Raw genomic sequence first — 24,695 nt, 5'->3', positions numbered from 1 at the left:
GTAGATATCTAGTAAAACAACAGCAACATAAAATACAGCAAAATCAGTTATAACACACCAAATTCCCTCAGATGAGACGGTCAGAGGGAGCTGTAACATAAAAAAATGACAAACTAGTTAGTGCCCCAAAAATATATGCAAACCCTTTTTTCTAAAATAAGTCCTTATATGCTCCCAATTTTTATTTCTGTTTAGAATCACAACACTTTACCTGGTCTGGGTGTCTTTGCCTTACTGCAGGAACTGTGCAGAGCCAGCTAGATTTTTGCAAGATTTTTGTTAGCTACAGTAGTAAGCTTATCTTAGCATGCAAATAACATACAATTTTCTATTTCAGATAAGATACGGACATCATGACCAGAAGGTAATTGAATTGAAGCAGGTTATTTCTGCGCCGTCATAGCAGCAATGCTATGCTGCATGCCATGCGTAGTGATAATTCGGGCTCTGGCGGCTGCCAGACCCCGAATTACATCTCCCTTCTAGTTGCGACAACTTGGAAGGGGAATAGTATTTAATGCCGCTTCGGAGTTTAATCGGCAGCAGCGAGAGCAGTCATTCGGCTCTCCCTGCGCCAAACTGAGTGGCGCCAGAACAATAATTACTCAATTGAATCCCCCTCTCCTTGAAGAGTTTACTCAGTAAATGTAGGTGATGGTTGCAGTTGGAGGGACAGTAAGCTGTGGCAGTAGGGAGGGAAAATTAACACTGAGCGGAGTTGAAAAAAAAGGGGGGGGGGGGGGGGGGGGCAGATGTGATACCACTTTTGACATCACAGGAAAAAGTGACTTAAACCGGCAGAAATATTATTTTCCAATTTGCATACTACATTTCTCCTACACCTGACAGTGAACACTAAAAACAAGATAGGAAGGCTAAATGAGCAATTTCTTGATTTTTTATTTTTCAGTTAATATGGAGTTACACCCCATTTTAACAAATTAAAACGGTGTGCATGTATAACCTGTACGTTCCAGTAAAACAGTAAATTAGAGATAAATGTTAAGAAGCCAAAGACTGCCTTATTTCAGTTTAAGATGAAAATGCCACTAATATTCTTTCTAAAGGTCTGCCCAGACTGTGCATGCCAAAGCCACCAGCTTGCACTGCAGCCCTGGATCCCTGCTGCCCAACACCACTGGAATTCTTTCATCCAGGCCTGCTCTCCTCCACCTGCAGCCACTGCCAATCCAGACTTTAGGCCCCCGACCAACCACATTAGATAGGCAGCAAACTGGGGGCTACATATCAGGACAGTTAACTATGCATCCAGCTGGACAGCTACACAATGCCAGGTGGTCTCTGTCTCTCTCTCTCCTTTAGCTCTTCCTTTTCTCTCCCTTTTCTTCTCCCTCTCTCTCACCCAAAAACATACTGCAGGGAGTCTAAATCTCTGCAGAGCAGTTGAGCGTCGCAGATACGTGGCAGCTCTGCTCACATAGCACTCAGACTACTCCCTTTGGTCCTTCTCCACTACGCTCTATATAAGGGGTCAGAAGCCTTTTTGGCTAAGAGAGCTATAAAAGCCACATGTTTTAAAATGTCATGCCATGAGAGCCATACATTAGGTTTTAAACTGGCACAGTGCACATGCGCAGCAGAGGGCTCACATCCCTGTTGCCATGGTGATGTGTATACAGTTGATCCTCAAGGCAGCGGAAGTGTCAGACATGTCTTCAGCTTCTCTTGGTTTTCAGCAACATCAGCGATTTACCCTAGAGTCAGACAGGAGAAATACTAACATCTTGTACAATTAGCTAGGTGGCTTGGGGGTTGATTCACTTTGTAGGATGAGATCTCTGCACTTTGTCATTTAACAAGTAGCTTATTGGGCCAGACAGCCTATTGGGCTAATCAAAGTGCAGGGAACTCATCCTACAAAGTCACGTGACCTGGCAGGGTCCAGAGTGGGACAATTGGAGCGGCAGTTAGGTTATTTTTTTTGGTGGGGGGCGTGCGTAAGTAGTGCATGCTACAGCAGTTGGGTGCCTACATTGCAAATTTTACTTGCGCTGTCACACTAAGCTGTGCTGCTTGAGCAGTGAAGCTTAGCGAATCACTCCCTAACTATGAGCCAGATGTAGCCATCAAAAGAGCCACATCTGGCTCCCAACCCATAGGTTCCCTACCCGTGTGTGTGTGTGTGTGTGTGTGTGTGTGTGTGTGTGTGTGTGTGTGTGTGTGTGTGTGTGTGTGTGTGTGTGTGTGTGTGTGTGTGTGTGTGTGTGTGTGTGTGTGTGTGTGTGTGTGTGTGTGTGTGTGTGTGTGTGTGTGTGTGTGTGTGTGTGTGTGTGTGTGTGTGTGTGTGTACCTACTTTATCCATATTCTGTGCCTATGTATATTTTACTTATCTTTGTGACAAAAATCATTCTGGGCACAACTCACGTTGTACTTAGCGAAATAAAATGATTCTGATTTTGAATAGAAGGTACAATAATGCTTTTACATAGGTATATTTTTGCACCTCAACTGCATGTGCAGTATGTGTGGGGTTGTGCGTATTTGGGAGGGAAGAGGATTTACATATAATTTTAGCCCCCCTCCCCAACTCACACACATTCGATTTTTTTTTTAACTAGCTGTATGGGTGCTACTGGAAGATAATGGTATTCCCATGCACGGGAATACGGATAATTACTTGAAGATTAGTAGCAAAGAAAATATTTTCATATTTTTATTTTCAGTTATATAGTGTGTTTTTTAGAACATTGCATCATTCTCTAATATTTGCAGTTTACACACTACTCAGCATTCTAAATGATTTTACAGAGCTGTCTTGTGAACTATTGACCTGTCCTCTGGAGAGAAAAAGAAGATACAATGACTGACATTTAAGATAACAAGCTTCAGAAGACAGAGCTCTCTGCTACTTTGAAAGTCGTGGAGCTCAATGGCTTTTTTGCACAGATAACAACTGGAGTTTCTTAACTCTTCCTGTACTGGAAACAATATTAGACTTATGTCTCTGCTCCTAATGTTTTACTTCTTAGCTGTACTACATATAAAAAAAAAATCATAATTTTTTTTCGCTTCAGTGTCTCTTTAAATTTGGGTTTAGTTTGGCTTTACATATCAAAGTTTTCTGTGTACCCTATGCTTTTGCCATCTTTTCTATCATTTGTAAATTAAGACTAACATAACTCTATATTTATATCATTAGCTCTAGATCAATTTTAACTTCACTTGCTACTTTAAAATAAATGTGTTGCTAAATGCCTTGGCTGTACCTTGAAACCTAAGGGTCTATTTCCACTAGGTGTAGTGGCCATTTCTGATTCTGCTGTGGCATTCATAATGCTGCAAAGCTGCAGTCCAAGTTGGCTATAGGGATTTGGATGCGGGCTGCAAGAATCTGCAGAATGCCGTCTAGAATCACACAGCAGTGTGATCTGGATGGCAAGCCCCTACAGAAATAGGTAGTGTTTCCCTGTGCAACTCGCATGCGCTGAAACGGGTCCTAAGTGAGGATATGTGCAAAAAGTAAGTATTTAGTGTAGGGAGGTGAAGCAGAAAGGTGCAATCTCATACATGGCGGCATGCAACATAGACTAACAGTATGTTCTCGGAATTTAGGAGACTGCTTTAGTATGTGGGAGAAACTCACGCATAGTACAGTATAATCTCTTTATAATAAACTCTGATATAGTAAACATTTGGGTAGAGTAAACTACCTATTATAAGTCTATGGGAGCAACGCCTGGTATATTAAACTCTGATATAATAAAACTTCTGTTTATAGTAAACATGTTTTTTAGCACCTATGTGATGCGGACTCTGGATATAGTAAACAGTGGGCGGTGCATGTGTCATATGTCAAACTAAAACCCATGGTCAGCTGCTTTATTCAGGCTGGTTGCAAGTGAATTGATGCTGGATAACATTTGTAAAACAGGAAGAATGGCACCAGTGCTGTACAAATAAGCAGCCTGGGGAAAATGAGAAATAATGTGAACATAAATAAAAGAGGATGCAGCGTTATTACTTCCACTTTGCAATCACCAATAAAAGCATCATCTCAGTCCTCGCACAGGATTGTACGCACTCCTGGATATCTCTTCCCTTATTAGCGATGACACTCCTGGTAGTGTGTGGAGCGCAGTACAGGCTACTTTCAGTTTTAGTCCAAATCAGAGCGGGCCTACTCGCTGCAAAACTAGGAGAGTGGAGAGTAGATGCGAGCGGCTTATTATGATTGAAGGCATTTTGAAGAGAAGCTTTAGGACTGCCTCAAGTGTGAGCAGAAACTTTTGAAGGACACATGCTGCAAGTTCCACCTACGGAGGTAACGGAGCCACTCACAGGAATTTTTAAAGGAGCCCTGGATACTGTACTAGTGATTTGACCAACCTGTCTATGCAGCCCTAAGGTATACTTAAAGAGGAACTTCAGCCTAAACAAACCTACTGTCATTAAGTTATATTAATTAAAACAGATAGGTAATATATTATCTTACCCACCCTGTTTTAAAAGAACAGGCAAAGGTTTGTGATTTCATGGGGAAGCCATCTTTTTGATTGAAAGGAGGTGACAGGGAGTATGAGATACACTTCCAACTGTCCTGTGTCCTGATCACCCCTCCCAGCTGAGCGCACTAGGCAACGAGAACAACAACATCAGAAATCCCACCATGCTTTGCACAGCATCGGAGAAAAATGTCCGGGCAGTTTTCTTTGATGGGGCGGAGCTTAGCTTCTGTACAGCTTAAGATTAGGTTTTCGTAAGAAAACAAAGGTCCGATGCTTTGAAACTGTTAAAGTAACACCAAGCCTTTTCAGTGCTGCTGAGTAGATTTTTAGTTTGGAGGTTCACTTTAACCTTGTAGTTCCAGCAATTGTGCAAGTGCTTGTACTGTACCCTCCAATGGAAGGACAGTGTTGCTCCTTTGTAGAAGAGAATGTTCCAAGGCATGCTGGGCCATTTCTAGGACAATTTCTCATATAGTAAACTTCTGATATAGTAAACCATTTTTTTCTGGTCCCTTGGAATTTACTATAACAATATTCTACTGTAACAAAAATCTACTGCAGATACTCTCTTGGGTGCGATTCAGGGGAAGTGATTATCGCTTATCCAGCTTGCTGCCCAAAGCTGCAATACATGGGAATCTATTTTACCTACCTCAAACTATAGCCAGGTAGGTGTCACCTGCAGCCTTGCTGGGCATTAGTTCTGGTTAACTACAATTGACTTTCACTGTCCATTAAACTGACACCAGAAACTGCAGAGCTGCAACAGGTAATAGGGGTGTCACCTGTCTGGCTATCTAACTTACATTGTGACAGTAGCTAAAATGGATTATTATCTCAAGGCAAGAAACACAGCTTGCATGCATTTAATGTATGTTTTACTGTATTCTGTTATTTCAAGCAAACAAAAAAAATTAATAGGAACCCAAGTAATAAATAAATATATTCTCAACATCTACGAATTAGTGGATTACAAAAATGAGATAGATGTTCACACCTAAAAGACACATAGGATATCAGCATAAGCAATGTTAGAGATTAAAACAGCACCCTTGTCTTTCCTGAGCGCTCCATTCATCATCCTGTTTTATGCTCTGAATTTATTAGTCAAAACAGAAATATCTCTCGTCAAAACTCGATATATTCTTATGAGAGTGATATATGATGTCTCCCTATGTCTAATAATTAACTAGGAAGTGTGAGTAAATCATGCTGAGCATTAGCCTCTGATGTGTGAACGCTGAATTGAACCAGTTTTAACTCATGAAAAGCTGATACAGACAGCAAACCTCCACTTGCCTATATAGACAAAGAGGGTACATTACCTGCCTGAGCTTTTCAAATGTGTTTCATTGCGATCAGCCATGGTATTTCTGAAGGTCTTTCACATTTATAGAAAGCACACCATGTAAAGCATTCTTACAGTAGTAAACATATATGGTTTCCCACATTATCCAGTGTATCACACCTTGACATATGTTTGAAATAGACTATTAGCAAAACACGCTGTGGGATCCCTTGGAAGATATGACAGTGTGCTTGTTTTTTTCTAAAACCATCCCTTCTAGCTAGTACAGAGGAACTGAATAGCTCCCATTCCTGCTTGTGAAAAGGCTTTTGCATGAGGTGGGCATAAATGTAACGTACTCCTGAAGCTTACTGTCCCAGGAAATAAAGGAAACAAACTCAGTTTTCATGGAAGATGTGACAGAAAACACAAAGGAATTCTTTCCATCCATATTGTTGAATGGGTTTCAATTTGAATCTGTGCTTAATCCCACTCAGCAGAAGAAATTAACCCGGTCAGCCGGAGAGGTGCTATACTGTATCTGTCAGGGGGCCCTCTCTCTTCCCTACAATTACTGGCACACACTGAAGTGGTAATCTTTACAGATCATCTCTCTGAAGAAATACTGTGATGAGGGAATGAACCAAGTAGAGGAGCTGGTCAAAGGGGAATATGGTCACAGCATCCAATATATATATATATATATATATATATATATACACATATATATACATATATATACACATACATATACACATGTATGTATGTATGTTTGTATGTATGTATATATATTAGACAGACACACACAAAGAGGGAGGGCTGAGAGGATAAAGGGGGTATGGGAAGCAAGAAAGGGAAATTAATGTGTAGCTTCCTTCCAGCTCAGCAGATGTCTGCATGTGATGAACGAGGCTGGGATATGCTGTTGTTGCCTGCTGCCAAGCAGCGGTAAGTGATTAAAGCCTCTACAGCTCCAAGCACCATACTTAGGATCTGCAGGGTTTCCCAGTCTTGCACCCATTCCTTGCTGTGCTGCCAGATGTTGACAACTGCTCCTGTTCTCATTCACTCGGCACGGATGGCAGCAGTTGGCACGGAAGTCCCGCAATCTGGAACATTTGTGGAGACGCTGTGTGCTGACAAGTGTCGCCCATTATTCACCTTTACAGAACGCCAGAGCGACTTTAATTCTCTGCCAATCGCCTCCTGGGAGCCAGCCAAGATAAAGTTGCGGCTGGCAGCCTCATTTGTTTTACTCAGGTGTTTCTGTTGCCTTACTGACCTCTATTAGTTTAAGTTTTAATTTAGATTAACCCCGCCACCCCAATTAACCAGTCACCAGGAAAAGAGATAAGATGTGACTACTCATAACTCTGAATTTGGAATTTATCAGAGGTAAAATTATGAAGCAGCATAAGAGAGTGGTCACTCTCTGCTATCTGTCTCTGAACTCATCACTTCAGGGTCAATGAAAAATAAAAATAGTTGATGGTTACAAAGAGAGACTTTATTTGACGCTTTAACTAAATTCAACATATGCATATCAGAGTGCAGAGGACTGCTGTTAAGACTATATTTCCTATTGAAACAATGGTAACTTGGAGTGAGTGTGTAATAAAGAATACTAAATTTAGATAAACAAATACCACTAATTCAGAAACACTTCAACAGAATTTTTTTTTTAAATAAAAACAAAAAATAAAATGGCCGTTATTTACAGTGAAATCAAGCATAAATTTTATCTATGGTCTTAATCAGTGTTTCTTAACATTTCTACAGCATGTACCTCTTTCTGAAAAGTTCTTACCGAGTACACCCTATGGGCCCTTCTCCAATTCACTTTTTCTCCTAAGTTTTCTCCTAGGAGATCATTTTGCTTTTCTGTTTAAAATAACTTTTCAGCACTCTGCAACTGGAAGCGAACCAAAAAGTAGGTGAAAAAATTACTGTCAAAATTATTCCAAGAATGTTTTTGCTTGTTGATGGCATAAAAGACTTTTTTTTTGATAAGATGGGAAAATATGTGCAGGGTGAAAACTTAGAAGTTAAAATGAATTGGATCTGGCCCATTGTGGATTATACTTACAGTAAACCTGAGAACCTGGGGGAGCGAGCCTTCCTGTTCCCTAGGTAAGCAGTCTCAGGTACGCTTTAATTACAAGACAATCTGACAATTTGTCCTGCAAACTGCAATCTCTTCCATTAGATGCAGTGATGCATACATATGGAATGACATTAGATCAGTCTTTTTATTTTTTATATTCATTTTTTTCTGTGCTTAAAGGAATACTATCAATTCACATATTTTTTCAATTGACACAGGAATTGTTTGGGAAGTGCTGCTAAGTACTGGTGTATACATTTTAGTAGCAACTTCTTTGTTTACTGTTATCAATATACATTCAAACTTTACTGACACCAAAACTGATGGCTGACTGGGCCATGAGGAGAGGGGAAATTCCCCTCACACTTGATCAGTTAACTCTATGTGTAGCTCTGTGTGTGACAGAGAAGAGAGCTCCCAACAGCTGCAGCTCCTGTGTCCTGTGTTTCTGACTGACCTGTCTGAAGAGAGCAGAGGAAATGTAACTAATTGTCACAGCTTTTTCATACTGTTTTTGCTTTCAGAGTTTGATATGTTTGATATTTGCTTTCTGTAGTCTGATATGCAACTCTGGCTGTGCATTGAAGCAGACACCCCTTCTGCAATTCATTTGTCCCAATATAGCTAAATCTTACCCTCAATAAATGACAGCTTTTGCCTCTGATATTTAACATGAATATTAAGAAAATGTTTACACAGCTACTTAGACATTATTTGTACATTGTCATTTTAGAACACTTGGGTATCAATAGTATTCCTTTAATGTTTTAGAGCAAAGAATAGTTTTTGCGTTTCATACCACTTTAAAGTGGTCTAACACCCAGCATTTCAACTTTGCTTTAAAAGATTGCTTACAGCTTATAAACTATTATGCCAGATTTTTTTTTTTAGCAGAAATTCACTGAATGGATTAAACATGACATTTTAGTGCTGCATTTAGCTAGAAATCCTCCACGTGCTTGCTTGTTTAGTTACAAATGTATCTATCTACAATGTAACAAACAAACACTGCTCAAAGAGGGCTTCCCCGGCAGGCTTTTCAAAGGTCTATTTGTATTCCAAATAAAGATACATTTGTAACTAAAAGATAAGAACGGATGCGGATTCCTAGTTGAATCCAACACTAAAATGTCATGTTTAACCCATTCAGTGAATTTCTGCTTAAAAAAAAATCTGGCATAATAGTTTGTAAGCTGTAAGCAATCTTTTAAAGCAAAGTTGTAATGCTGGGTGTTAAACCGCTTTAAGAGCAATGCAACTATAAAAGAGTCAAAAAAAATCTGCAGGCAATAAACTACAAGGTGGTACCCATGACTTTCTTCCTGTTTGCTGCATATTGGTATGAGCTATGGTTATGCGATGTACAGTAGTTTCTCAGTTATCCAGAACTCAGTTACCAGGACTCTCAAGCAACCAGAAAAAAATAACCCCGCCTTGCAGGATACACAAAGCCATTTTTACAGTAAATTATACAATAATTAATTGTGCTACATTAAGTTAAAGGTGGAATGAAACTCAGCATTTCTTCTTTGCACTAAAATATTCCTTACAGCAAAAAAGTCAATACCAGAAAAAAAACACACTGGTAGGATAAACAGCATTCAAGCAGTTATGCGGGGTACACATGATGCAATTTCCCGCCCTACAGGCGGTAATTGGGCGATTATTTCTCACATGTCCGTTCGATAAAGTTAAGGATAATGATTTTGCGCACTTATAATCAGGGCTGTGGAGTCGGAGTCGTGGAGTCGGAGCAATTTTGGGTGCCTGGAGTCGGAGTCGGGAAAAAATGCACCGACTCTGAATCCTAATGAATCCTAATGAATTTGTAACTGTAATTAAAATAGAAAATATGATAAAATGTTCTATTTTCTCAGATAAGTCATTAAAATAATGTATATATACAGTAATAGCTGTGTTCAGTCCACAAAAATGAAATAAACCAATCAAAATTAGTTACTTGTGCTGCTTCAATAAAGCAGTCCCCGTATTTTTAAAGTCAGATATACATATCTGATTGTGACTGTATATATGATGTGTACACAGGACTCTATTATATATACGAAATAACATCTATGCTGTAAGTATAAAGCCTGATGTGTCACTAATAGAGATGGTCAATGCGATGGAAATAATTCTGCATTGAAGCTGGTTTATGCAAATGTATGCACTCTCTTTGCTCATGAAATCAAATAATTTGATATGTTGTTAAAATTTGGTTTGGTGACTATGAATTAAAGGGTACCTGAGGCGAATTAAAAGAAAAGCTTTATACATACCTGGGGCTTCCTCCAGCCCCCTTCAGGCCATTCAGTCCCTCGCTGTCCTCCTCCGCCACCTGGATCTTCTGCTATGAGTCCAGGTAATTCAGCCAGTCAGAGAAGTCTGGCTACGTGCCGCTTCCACAGCCAGGAGCGTTCTGCACCTGCACAATAGTGCTGCGCAGGTGTAGTACGCTCCCGGCGGCAGAGTGTGTGCATGCGCACTACATCAGACTGGCTCAAGTACCTGAACTCATAGCAGAAGATCCAGGTGGCGGAGGAGGACAGCTAGGGACTTATTAGCATTCAGGGGGCTGGAGGAAGCCCCAGGTATGTATAAAACTTTAATTTCATCTGTCTCAGATTTCCTTTGTTACACAGTAGTACTATACTCTACATATGCACTCCCCACAGAGCTGCAGGGAATCCACTGATAATGTTGTGCACATTGAACACAGAGGTGTTGTCTATCACCCATAAACCTTGTTCAGATTGTGCATGAAGAATGTGTAATAGAGGAAGAATCTCCTCATTCCCCTGCAGAGTACCTGCACATCATTCTTACATGTACCCACAGTTACATTGCCTAGGGCCTGATAGATGTTCTTTGTTCTGGTCTGTACCTTTTACAAGCACTCTTACCAAGGACTAGTTTTAGTCTAAAGGGAATAAATATAGTAGTCTACATATCCTTCTCACTTCAGTTGTCTTGTAAAATTCCTAAGCGTTGGCACTTAAGAGACGAATTTCACGTTACATACTGTTAATCAACAAAATTGTAATATGCAAATTAGAGGAGTCGGAGTCGAGGAGTCGGTGGAATCCTAAACTGAGGAGTCGGAGGATTTTTGGACCGACTCCACAGCCCGGCTTATAATTGGAAAATTAATCACTTTATCGATCGGGTGCACTTAGGACGTGTGTACACGATGCAACTTCCCGTCCGATCACATGTCCATTGGGTGGGAAATTGCATCGTGTGTACCCAGCATTAAACACATCACTTTCTTCTTCAGTGGTAATGGGTAGGATGGAGGCGCCCAATGTGTGTTCTATTTTGCTAATTTAAAATACAAATAAAAAAATTATATAGTAAAAAGAGAGGTAGTTGCTTACTTCTCCAGAAGATATAGACACCAGTTAAACTGGAAAAAAAGTTTTTATACAAAAAGCAATCTGAAAACACGTTTCATGGGTCATAGCCCGCTTCCTCAGGTCAATCCAAAGTGCCTTGATAGCATAAGGGATAGAGTGTAGGCGTCTCTAATGCACTTAGAGGCACCGGAGAGATACGTAGAGGGCGCACTTCTCTTGCGCAGATGGGCCGCGATTGGCCAAAGTTATGGGACCCGGTACCAGCGATACAGAAGGCTGAAGACAGCAGCGTGGGAGCCATCCGTGCGCATGGGGCTGAAGGAAGCCCCAGGTATGTATAAATCTTTTATATTATCTCGTCTCTGATACACTTTAGTAAGAAGGTGTGTGGCAGCCAATTTGGAGAAAGGTTTGTATAACCTTCAGATTTATGGACGACTTCTTGATAAGTATTGAGGGGGGGGGGGGGGGCTTCTGAATGATACAGCTGCTAGGCAACAGTTTGGGATCAAGTTCCAGATCTCTTAGTGACACATTGGAGCCAACGTATTCTGCTAGTCAGGAATCTCACAATGCAGAAGCCTTTCAACCGGGCCATGTCTCCCTCTATATACTAGAACTGGTGGGAGGATAAGTTGTAGATCAGGCACGCAACCCTCCCATCATCTCCCACACCAATCATTCTCTTCAAAGGGCATGCGAGCGACTCACCTCAGCCATGACCCTCTCATATTGTCAATGCATGCTCTGGAAGTGCTGTTGTATTTGCAGCATGTGTTATATTTAGCATGGAGAAGCAGTGGAGTCAGAATATCTGAAAATGCACTTACTGATGCACTTTTGTACTAAAGGTTAACTCCATTCTGGTGTCCAACACGTATCTCCCCCTTTAACATTAACCCTTCCTGAGGACTTAAAGGGGCTCTACAGCAAAAAACTGTAAAATATAAAATATGTGAAAACTTATACAAACAAGTACATTTTTTCCAGAGTAAAATGAGCCATAAATTACTTTTCTCCTATGTTGCTGTCACTTACAGTAGGCAGTAGAAATCTGACAGAAGTGACAGGTTTTGGACTAGTACATCTCTTCATAGGGGATTCTCAGCAAGGCTTTTATCCTTTATAAAGATATTCCCGAAAAAGGATTTAAACAATGATGCTGGCCAGCTTCCTTGCTCCGTACACAGTTTTTTGACAGTTGGACAGAGCAACTGCCATTCACTAAGTGCTTTTGAAAATAAATATATCCCTGAGAATCCCATATAAAGAGATGGACTAGTCCAAAACCTGTCACTTCTGTCAGATTTCTACTACCTACTGTAAGTGACAGCAACATAGGAGAAAAGTAATTTATGGCTCATTTTAGGGCTCGTTTCCACTATCGCGAATCTGCATGCGTCCAACGCATGCAGATTCGCACATGTAATGCAAGTGGATGGGCCTGTTTCCACTGTAGCGTTGTTGAGGTGCGTTTTTTTCAGCGGTAAAAAAACGCACAAAAGAGCCAACGAATTCGCCTGCGAGTGGAATGCATGCGAATCGCCGCTAATGTATTTAATAGTAAAAACGCATGCGTTTGTTACATGCGTTTTTACCCGCGATTTCGCGTGCGATTTCGCACCTTTTTCAATTTTATTTTGCCCTGGCAGTGTCATGGTTAATTTCGCATGGCACCCTGCCATGCGAAATCGCACGCGAAATCTCGGGTAAAAACGCATGCGGAAACGCATCCGCATGCGTTTTTACAAGCGTCGGAATGCCGGCGAAATCGCGTCGCAACAGTGGAAACGAGCCCTTACTCTGGAAAAACCTGTCACTTCTGTCAGATTTCTACCACCTACTGTAAGTGACAGCAACATAGGAGAAAAGTAATTTATGGCTCATTTTACTCTGGAAAAACCTGTCACTTCTGTCAGATTTCTACTACATACTGTAAGTGACAGCAACATAGGAGAAAAGTAATTTATGGCTCATTTTACTCTGGAAAAAATGTACTTCTTATTTGTATATGTTTGCACATATTTTAAATTTTACAGTTTTTCGCTGTAGTGCCCCTTTAAGGTAAGCACACATACATGAGGTGGGGACAGAGTTCTGTTCAGATGTATCGCTAGCCCGTTGCGCTAATGCGGGGAGGAAAACCAGCAAGCAGCTCCCAACAGAGACGGGGTGGGAATGAGGAGAACAATGCCCTTGGCCTGCGCATGGCTGAGATGACCCTATACTCTGGATCTCATGGTAATACGTTGGGGGCTGCCATAAACACACTACATTATCAGCAGCCCCAACCAGCCACCTTGGGTAAGAAACTTTAAGCATGTTTACACTTGACTTAATCCTCAATTTGTTGTAAATTTCTATTACTTAGAGATGGTTAATGAGCTGCCAAGAATTATGACTCGCTTTGGGCCAATCAGGAACACTTTCTGACAATTTTAATTAGCTCAATTTTAAGCAGCATTCTATTTGCATAAAATTTGCAAGCAAGTCAGAATTATTAGAATCCTATTAACAAGCTCTATCAACCTCCCTCATTTTCCCATTTCATTTTGCCACCTAATCAATACTCACCTTCCATGGTCTTCAGAGCCTACTGCTTTAATTAAATGATGGCTGAACACCAGTGTCACAACTAAGCACCTTACAATCAATAACCTGGTGCTGTGTTTTCATTATATTACAATCAAATGCCAATGTCAAAATTACACATGCTAACAGCAAAATCCTTTATTTTAAATGAAACACCAGAATCTCTGTGCCAGTAATAGTCAAAGAATTCCCTTGATTTCACTGTAGGACATTTCACAGGTATGCAAATGAGTAAGAGGGGGTGGGGACTTTTCCAAGTGTTTGATTGTTGATGTGAGGATCCAAGAGGATGGTCATGGCAAAATTATTTTTTCCTTTCATTACGGCCCTTCTGAACTTTACATAAGGACGATAGTTTTACTTATATGTTTCTATTATAAGCATACACATACAAATCAGGTGGTTTTTTTTTTAACATTCTTAGTGTATTTTTTTTATAACAAAAGGCAGTCTACTGCATCAACAAGAAGCTTAAAAAGATGGCACAATGCACTGGAAGAAGAAATAACTGGTGACATCTATGAAAGCTCACCTTTATCTTGGTCATGAAACATTTAAAGGAAAAAATGTCATACTTACCCTCTTTCCCTGAAAATAAGACCTACCCTGAAAATAAGCCCTAGCTGGTATTTTATGCATGCTTGAAATAGAAGCCCTACCCCGAAAATAAGCCCTAGCGGAAGTTAAAGAGGAGGAAGAGGCAGCCAGTAAGGGCCTGTTTCCACTACACGCAGATTGGATGCAGAATGGATGCAGAAAAACTGACTCCAATGAATGCCTATGGGAAAATCTGCATCAGAAAAATTGCATTTAGTGGAAACAGGCCCATAGGCATTCATTGGAGTCAGTTTTTCTGCATCCAATCTGCGTGTAGTGGAAACAGGCCCTTAGCGAGGGACACAGTGGTGCAGTGCCAATCGGGCACTGATCCTGTCACCCCAGCACACAGCAAGGTTATCTCTTGTGCAGGGACAGGGCAGGTGCCTGATCAGTACAGTAGCATGCTTTCAAATCCAGGGACAGCACAGTACAAAGGAACAGGAAATGTTCTGCTGAGAGACCCTTCCTAATTGAAATAAAAGACATCCCCTGAAAATAAACGCTAGCACATCTTTTAGACCAAAAATTAATATAAGACACAGTCTTAGTTTCGGGGAAAGACGGTAATTGGACTCCTCTGTTTTTGTATTCTAGTACAGTTAAAACCACCTTGTTTTTCTTCAGGAACATCCATTCCTACAAGCTACAATTAAAGCTCTTCAGCTCTACATGTGTACCAGGTGCACAGTATAAAATTATTTGGCAATGAAATTAAAGAAACAGAACACACTGCATCCAATTAACCTCTATTAATTAGGAAGTTTGTAACATGGAATCTAACTGTCAAGGTTACCTGATGGTAGAAATCATCATCATCAAAAACTTCCTCATCGATATCTTTAACCTGGGCCTTTGATTTTTCTTCCATCTGGACATCCTGGAAATGGTGTCAATGGAAAAAGCATGTCAGTGGTTCATGAATATACAACAGTAAGCATGCTTCAACTTGCAGCTCACCCCTTTCACATGAGCAAGAGACATACAGGCGAATGGTCCATCCCACTCTTGCAGTGTTAAGACATGGATAGGTCAATAAATAGGTTTACTCTGAACAGTAACAGGCTACCCTCCCTGTAACAACTGACAGGCCAAAAATAACTATTTTGATGACAACCTTCAACCTTTCCACCTCTGCCACCACTTCATTGCAGCTGATGCAAAACACAGAACTGCCTAAGCATTCATATGAGGAAAGTATGGCATCTTTCATATCAACCTCTTAACTGACGGAACAGTAACAACAGACAGGACCTATACCATGAGGATTAAAGGGAACCTAAAGTGAGAGGCATATTGAGGCTGACATTTATTTCCTTTTAGACAACAGCAGTTGCCTGGCAGTCTTGCTTATCTATTTGACTACAGTAGTGTCTGAATTACACATCTGAAACCAGTACACAGCTTTTAGTTAGACTTCAGTCAGAACACCTGATCTGCATGCTTGTCCAGGGTTTATGGCTAAATGTATTAGAGGCAGTGGATCAGCAGGACCACCTGGCACTTGGCATTGGGTAAAAGGAAATCAACACGTCAGTCTCTTTCCTTGAATTCTTGCACGGGGCACAACGAAAACATGGAAAACCGCACCCTGTGTGTTTAGAGAGTAGATCCTGTCTAATTCCCCTCATCTTTAACCACTTCGGGACCACAGTCTTTTCGCCCCTTAAGGACCAGAGCCTTTTTCTCCATTCAGACCACTGCAGCTTTCACGGTTTATTGCTCGGTCATACAACCTACCACCTAAATGAATTTTACCTCCTTTTCTTGTCACTAATACAGCTTTCTTTTGATGCTATTTGATTGCTGCTGCGAGTTTTACTTTTTATTATATTCATCAAAAAAGACATGAATTTTGTCAAAAAAATGACTTTTTTAACTTTCTGTGCTGACATTTTTCAAATAAAGTAAAATTTCCTATACATTTGAGCGCGAAAGTTATTCTGCTACATGTCTTTGATAAAAAAAAAAACATTCAGTGTATATTTATTGGATTGGGTAAAAGTTATAGCGTTTACAAACTATGGTGCCAAAAGTGAATTTTCCCATTTTCAAGCATCTCTGACTTTTCTGCGCACCTGTCATGTTTCATGAGGGGCTAAAATTCCAGGATAGTACAAATACCCCCCAAATGACCCCATTTTGGAAAGAAGACATCCCAAAGTATTCAGTGAGAGGCATGGTGAGTTCATAGAAGATTTTATTTTTTGTCACAAGTTAGCGGAAAATGACAGTTTGTGACAAAAAAAAAAAAAAAAAAAAGTTTCCATTTCTTCTAACTTGCGACAAAAAAAAATGAAATCTGCCACGGACTCACTATGCTCCTCTCTGAATACCTTGAAGTGTCTACTTTCCAGAATGGGGTCATTTGTGGGGTGTGTTTACTGTCCTGGCATTTGGGGGGTGCTAAATTGTAAGCACCCCTGTAAAGCCTAAAGATGCTCATTGGACTTTGGGCCCCTTAGCGCAGTTAGGCCGCAAAAAAGTGCCACACATGTGGTATTGCCGTACTCAGGAAAAGTAGTATAATGTGTTTTGGGGTGTATTTTTACACATACCCATGCTGGGTGGGAGAAATATCTCTGTAAATGACAAATTTTTTATTTTTTTTACACACAATTGTCTATTTATAGAGATATTTCTCCCACTCAGCATGGGTATGTGGAAAAATACACCCCAAAACACATTATACTACTTCTCCTGAGTACGGCGATACCACATGTGTGGCACTTTTTTGCACCCTAACTGCGCTAAGGGGCCCAAAGTCCAATGAGTACCTTTAGGATTTCACAGGTCATTTTGAGAAATTTCGTTTCAAGACTACTCCTCACGGTTTAGGGCCCCTAAAATGCCAGGACAGTATAGGAACCCCACAAATTACCCCATTTTAGAAAGAAGACACCCCAAGGTATTCCGTTAGATGTATGGTGAGTTCATAGAAGATTTTTTTTTTTTGTCACAAGTTAGCGGAAATTGATTTTAATTGTTTTTTTTCACAAAGTGTCATTTTCCGCTAACTTGTGACAAAAAATAAAATCTTCTATGAACTCGCCATTCTCCTAACGGAATACCTTGGGCTGTCTTCTTTCTAAAATGGAGTCATTTGTGGGGTTCCTATACTGCCCTGGCATTTTAGGGGCCCTAAACCGTGAGGAGTAGTCTTGAAACCAAATGTGGCAAAATGACCTGTGAAATCCTAAAGGTACTCATTGGACTTTGGGCCCCTTAGCGCACTTAGGGTGCAAAAAAGTGCCACACATGTGGTACCGCCGTACTCAGGAGAAGTAGTATAATGTGTTTTGGGGTGTATTTTTACACATACCCATGCTGGGTGGGAGAAATATCTCTGTAAATGACAATTATTTGATTTTTTTTACACACAATTGTCCATTTACAGAGAGATTTCTCCCACCCAGCATGGGTATGTATAAAAATACACCCCAAAACACATTATACTACTTCTTCTGAGTACGGCGATACCACATGTGTGACACTTTTTTGCAACCTAGGTGCGCTAAGGGGCCTAACGTCCTATTCACAGGTCATTTTGAGGCATTTGGATTCTAGACTACTCCTCACGGTTTAGGGCCCCTAAAATGCCAGGGCAGTATAGGAACCCCACAAGTGACCCCATTTTAGAAAGAAGACACCCCAAGGTATTCTGTTAGGAGTATGGTGAGTTCATAGAAGATTTTTTTTTTGTCACAAGTTAGCGGAAAATGACACTTTGTGAAAAAAAAAACAATACATATCAATTTCCGCTAACTTGTGACAAAAAATAAAATCTTCTATGAACTCATCATACACCTAAAAGAATACCTTGGGGTGTCTTCTTTCTAAAATGGGGTCACTTGTGGGGTTCCTATACTGCCCTGGCATTTTAGGGGCCCTAAACCGTGAGGAGTAGTCTTGAACCCAAATGTCTCAAAATGACCTGTGAAATCCTAAAGGTACTCATTGGACTTTGGGCCCCTTAGCACAGTTAGGCTGCAAAAAAGTGTCACACATGTGGTATCGCCGTACTCAGAAGAAGTAGTATAATGTGTTTTGTGGTGTATTTTTACATATAACCATGCTGGGTGGGAGAAATATCTCTGTAAATGACACATTTTTTTATTTGTTTTACACACAATTGTCCATTTACAGAGAGATTTCTCCCACCCAGCATGGGTATGTGTAAAAATACACCACAAAACACATTATACTACTTCTCCTGAGTATGGCGATACCACATGTGTGACACTTTTTTGCAGCCTAGGTGCGCTAAGGGGCCCAACGTCCTATTCACAGGTCATTTTGAGGCATTTGTTTTCTAGACTACTCCTCACGGTTTAGGGCCCCTAAAATGCCAGGGCAGTATAGGAACCCCACAAGTGACCCCATTTTAGAAAGAAGACACCCCAAGGTATTCCGTTAGGGGTATGGTGAGTTCATAGAAGATTTTATTTTTTCTCACAAGTTAGTGAAAAATGACACTTTGTGAAAAAAACAATAACAATCCAATTTCCGCTAACTTTTGACAAAAAATAAAATATTCTATGAACTCATCATACACCTAACAGAATACCTTGGGGTGTCTTCTTTCTAAAATGGGGTCACTTGTGGGGTTCCTATACTGCCCTGGCATTTTACGGGCCCAAAACTGTGAGTAGTCTGGAAACCAAATTTCTCAAAATGACTGTTCAGGGGTATAAGCATCTGCAAATTTTGATGACAGGTGGTCTATGAGGGGGCAAATTTTGTGGAATCGGTCATAAGCAGGGTGGCCTCTTAGATGACAGGATGTATTGGGCCTGATCTGATGGATAGGAGTGCTAGGGGGGTGACAGGAGGTGATTGATGGGTGTCTCAGGGGGCGGTTAGAGGGGAAAATAGATGCAATCAATGCACTGGGGAGGTGATCGGAAGGGGGTCTGAGGGGGATCTGAGGGTTTGGCCGAGTGATCAGGAGCCCACACGGGGCAAATTAGGGCCTGATCTGATGGGTAGGTGTGCTAGGGGGTGACAGGAGGTGATTGATGGGTGTCTCAAGGTGTGATTAGAGGGGGGAAATAGATGCAAGCAATGCACTGGCGAGGTGATCAGGGCTGGGGTCTGAGGGCGTTCTGAGGTGTGGGCGGGTGATTGGGTGCCCGCAAGGGGCAGATTAGGGTCTAATCTGATGGGTAACAGTGACAGGTGGTGATAGGGGGTGATTGATGGGTAATTAGTGGGTGTTTAGAGGAGAGAATAGATGTAAACAATGGATTTGGGAGGTGATCTGATGTCGGATCTGCGGGCGATCTATTGGTGTGGGTGGGTGATCAGATTGCCCGCAAGGGGCAGGTCAGGGGCTGATTGATGGGTGGCAGTGACAGGGGGTGATTGATGGGTGGCAGTGACAGGGGGTGATTGATGGGTGATTGACAGGTAATCAGTGGGTTATTACAGGGGAGAACAGATGTAAATATTGCACGGGCGAATTGATAAGGGGGGGGGGTCTGAGGGCAATCTGAGCGTGTGGGCAGGTGATTGGGTGCCCGCAAGGGGCAGATTAGGGTCTAATCTGATGGGTAACAGTGACAGGTGGTGATAGGGGGTGATTGATGGGTAATTAGTGGGTGTTTAGAGGAGAGAATAGATGTAAACAATGGATTTGGGAGGTGATCTGATGTCGGATCTGCGGGCGATCTATTGGTGTGGGTGGGTGATCAGATTGCCCGCAAGGGGCAGGTCAGGGGCTGATTGATGGGTGGCAGTGACAGGGGGTGATTGATGGGTGGCAGTGACAGGGGGTGATTGATGGGTGATTGACAGGTAATCAGTGGGTTATTACAGGGGAGAACAGATGTAAATATTGCACGGGCGAATTGATAAGGGGGGGGGGGGTCTGAGGGCAATCTGAGCGTGTGGGCAGGTGATTGGGTGCCCGCAAGGGGCAGATTAGGGTCTAATCTGATGGGTAACAGTGACAGGTGGTGATAGGGGGTGATTGATGGGTAATTAGTGGGTGTTTAGAGGAGAGAATAGATGTAAACAATGGATTTGGGAGGTGATCTGATGTCGGATCTGCGGGCGATCTATTGGTGTGGGGGGGTGATCAGATTGCCCGCAAGGGGCAGATCAGGGGCTGATTGATGGGTGGCAGTGACAGGGGGTGATTGACGGGTGATTGACAGGTGATTGACAGGTGATTGACAGGTGATCAGGGGGGATAGATGCATACAGTACACGGGGGGGGGGGTCTGGGGGGGGGTCTGGGGAGAATCTGAGGGGTGGGGGGGTGATCAGGAGGGAGTAGGGGGCAGATTAGGGACTTAAAAAAAAAATAGCGTTGACAGATAGTGACAGGGAGTGATTGATGGGTGATTAGGGGGGTGACTGGGTGCAAACAGTGGTCTGGGGGGTGGGCAGGGGGGGGTCTGAGGGGTGCTGTGGGCGATCAGGGGGCAGGGGGGGGGAAATCAGTGTGCTTGGGTGCAGACTAGGGTGGCTGCAGCCTGCCCTGGTGGTCCCTCGGACACTGGGACCACCAGGGCAGGAGGCAGCCAGTATAATAGGCTTTGTATACATTACAAAGCCTATTATACACTGTTGCAGCGGCGATCCGGATGCCAGTAACCCGCCGGCGCTTCCGAACGGCCGGCGGGTTACGGCGAACGGGGGGCGGAGCCAGTCCCCGGCGGCTGATCGCGTCACGAATGACGCGATCGCCGCATAGCCACTCCCGCAGCCGCCCCCGCCGATGGGCGTATTGCGGTCGTTTGGGACCGGTCTTTGCCGCCGCCCATCGGCTGGGGGCGGTCGTCAAGTGGTTAAGTAATCACAAGTGTAATTTGATTGCTCAGCTGTGTCAGCACAGAAATTTGGCAGTGCTTGGCAGTCAAAGCTAATACAGTATGTAAACACAGGATGTTAACCCTTTATTTGCTATGAAAGCAGTAAGAAGACACACTGCAGATTTATTGTAGGAGGTATGTAAGCTGTAACATTTAAAAGGTGTTGTTTATACATAGACATATGACCATGGTAGGAATTAGATTGTGAGCCCCTATGAGAGACGGTTAACTGACAACACAATATATACTATGTACAGCGCTGTGAAGATTTCAGTCCTATATAATGCATAATAATAATAATAATATTAATATGCCGTTGCTTATGTTTAAGAGCAGAGAGGAGGTTCTGAGTTCAGGTCCACTTTAAGGATGTTGTGTATTTTTTGGGGGAAAAAAATAACCCAGATAACCTTGATACAGTAAGCAGTGCTCCTTATTGTATGTGCAATACAAATCGGGAATGTAGACAGTTCCCTGTTGGTGCGATCTGGCAATCCTCCTTAGGCAGCTCTCAGTATCCACTAGAGAAAGTAAAAACATGCAAAAGAGAGAGCGCTCTAAGTGACAAATAAATAAGAGCATCCACCCTGCCAAGGACAGGTCTCACCTGTTCAGAAATGGCTGCTCGTAGGACACAGCCTCTGATAGCGTTTGTCCCTTTAGGGGCCAGGGACCGGGCTCATGATCCAGCTCCAGGCGGGGAATCCGGAGGGCCACCAGGGAGTCACGTTCTCAGTTTGGACACTTCCAGGGAGGCTGTAGGCAGGCCAAACGTTAGATCCTGGCGCACTTTTACCTTGCGAGACCAAACGGGAGTGAGCGGCGTCTATGCGATGTCAGTAGCGTACTGAGTAGTATTGTGCGGCTAGCAGATATAACAGCTGACTTGCCGCAAATAAAATAGAGAGTGGTAAGGTAGTAAGGTATAAAAGGGGGGCTTATTTATTAGTAAAAACAACGCGTTTCTCAGAGAAAACGTTCTCTGTTTCATCAGGCTAATATAAAACAAGATGGCGACATCTCTTTTTATAGGAAATGCTAAACATTGGTTCTTTGGGATTGGCCAATCCACATTACATGGGCAGTAGTATGCAAAATAGTGTGAGGTCATAAAGGTGGTGCTAATGATGTAACTTCCACTAGGTGGAGTATGTAAATAAGAAGGAGGAGTTAGAAAACTGCTCCTTTATCACAATACTATAAAGATCACTGGATGAAACAATTGAAAGTTGTATATATAGCAGTAACATTTTTTAGAAAGGATCTTCTTAATTTAAATTACTCGATCTTAAGAGGAAAGTAATATTGAAATTTCCCATTAATCAGTCACCATAATGGGGTACCATTAATGGTTCCCTAGGGTATATATAGATAAAGAAAGGGAAGTGGTATAATGTGAAATCGCTCACAATTTCACATGGTTACAAACAAAACAGGCATCATGCACACAGATCCACATACGTTTGTATATGTAGCATGTGGGTTTGCCTACCAATGGCTGTACCCCACAGCCACACATACCTGTTAGGAACTAGGAACCAGAACAGTGAGACTGATTGTCATCAAATATAAAATGTATGCATTAATATCCTATATCCCTATTAAGGAATATATGGGACCTGACCCACAAAAGAGCGCCAACTCCCAGCACGGCCACGCCCGCGCGAACCCCCACACCGCGCGCGACCGCGAACCCCCGCGCAAAACGACAACGGCCCCGCACGCAAACGCGAATCCCCGCGCAAAACCAACATCGCTCCCGCACGAAAACGACACCGCCCCGCGCGAAAATCCGCAACCGCGCGCAACACGAAAACCCGTGTAAAAACGGCCGCGCCAAGAGCCAGCAACCCCCCCCTACCCCCCCCCCCCCCCCCCCCGCGAACCAAGCCCACAATGTCCCAGCTAGTCTATACCTCCTAATGTATTTCCTCTGAGGATTTATTAAGCCCATCTGGTTTTAGTGTCCCCAGTTTGAGTATCCAATATGATTCCCTCCTACATAAGGTGCAAAATCTTTCATGTTTATTGGTCATAGGAATTCGATATCGACGATATCATGTGTCTGGGAGGGTTCAGGAGATAGACTTCAGCAATATGTCGATTACCTGAACGCTAACACGTTCGGTGTCGGGGCGGTGTCGTTTTCGCTCGAGTTTTTGCGCGGGACCGATTTCGGTTTCGCGCGGGGATTCGCGTTTACACGCGGGGCCATTGTCGTTTTGCGCGGGGGTTTGCGGTCGCGCAAGGTGCGCGGGCGTGGCCGTGCTGGGAGTTGGCGCTCTTTTGTGGGTCAGGCCCCACATATTCCTTAATAGGGATATAGGATATTAATGCATACATTTTATATTTAATGACAATCAATCTCACTGTTCTGGTTCTTATTTTATTCCCCCCCCCGCTCCCTTTCTTTTTTCTTTCCCCGCTCCCCTCCTTATTTACAAAGTATATAATGAAAGATTTGATTGTGAACAACAGGTATGTGTGGCTGATGGGGTACAGCCATTGGTAGGCAAACCCACATGCTACATATACATACATATGTGGATCTGTGTGCATGATGCCTGTTTTGTTTGTAACCATGTGAAATTGTGAGCGAATTCACATTATACCACTTCCCTTTCTTTATCTACATATACCCTAGGGAACCATTAATGGTACCCCATTATGGTGACTGATTAATGGGAAATTTCAATATTACTTTCCTCTTAAGATCGAGTAATTTAAATTAAGAAGATCCTTTCTAAAAAATGTTACTGCTATATATACAACTTTCAATTGTTTCATTCAGTGATCTTTATAGTATTGTGATAAAGGAGCAGTTTTCTAACTCCTCCTTATTTACATACTCTACCTAGTGGAAGTTACATCATTAGCACCACCTTTATGACCTCACACTATTTTGCATAGTACTGCCCATGTAATGTGGATTGGCCAATCCCAAAGAACCAATGTTTAGCATTTCCTATAAAAAGAGATGCCGCCATCTTGTTTTATATTAGCCTGATGAAACAGAGAACGTTTTCTCTGACAAACGCGTTGTTTTTACTAATAAATAAGCCCCCCTTTTATACCCTACTACCTCACCACTCTCTATTTTATTTGCGGCAAGTCAGCGGTTATATCTGCTAGCCGCACAATACTACTCAGTACGCTACTGACATCGCATAGACGCCGCTCACTCCCGTTTGGTCTCGCAAGGTAAAAGTGCGCCAGGATCTAACGTTTGGCCTGCCTACAGCCTCCCTGGAAGTGTCCAAACTGAGAACGTGACTCCCTGGTGGCCCTCCGGATTCCCCGCCTGGAGCTGGATCATGAGCCCGGTCCCTGGCCCCTAAAGGGACAAACGCTATCAGAGGCTGTGTCCTACGAGCAGCCATTTCTGAACAGGTGAGACCTGTCCTTGGCAGGGTGGATGCTCTTATTTATTTGTCACTTAGAGCGCTCTCTCTTTTGCACGTTTTTACCTTATT

General features: G+C 42.4%; 1 protein-coding gene across 2 annotated transcripts in view; it reads right to left on the bottom strand.

Moving 5' to 3' along the window:
• The window catches only part of AATF (apoptosis antagonizing transcription factor), a 228,590-nt gene that overhangs the window by 82,996 nt on the left and 120,899 nt on the right, over positions 1 to 24,695 (bottom strand). For both annotated transcript variants that reach the window (XM_068269363.1, XM_068269364.1), the window contains exon 8: positions 15,201 to 15,284. In XM_068269363.1, coding sequence (XP_068125464.1) covers positions 15,201 to 15,284 — 84 coding nt within the window. The remainder of the gene's footprint in view (positions 1 to 15,200; positions 15,285 to 24,695) is intronic.

Source organism: Hyperolius riggenbachi, chromosome 2, assembly GCF_040937935.1.
Source record: "Hyperolius riggenbachi isolate aHypRig1 chromosome 2, aHypRig1.pri, whole genome shotgun sequence".
Taxonomy (NCBI): Eukaryota; Metazoa; Chordata; class Amphibia; order Anura; family Hyperoliidae; genus Hyperolius; species Hyperolius riggenbachi.
The sequence above is the reverse complement of the archived record's forward strand: the minus strand, read 5'-3'. Positions and strand labels throughout refer to the sequence as shown.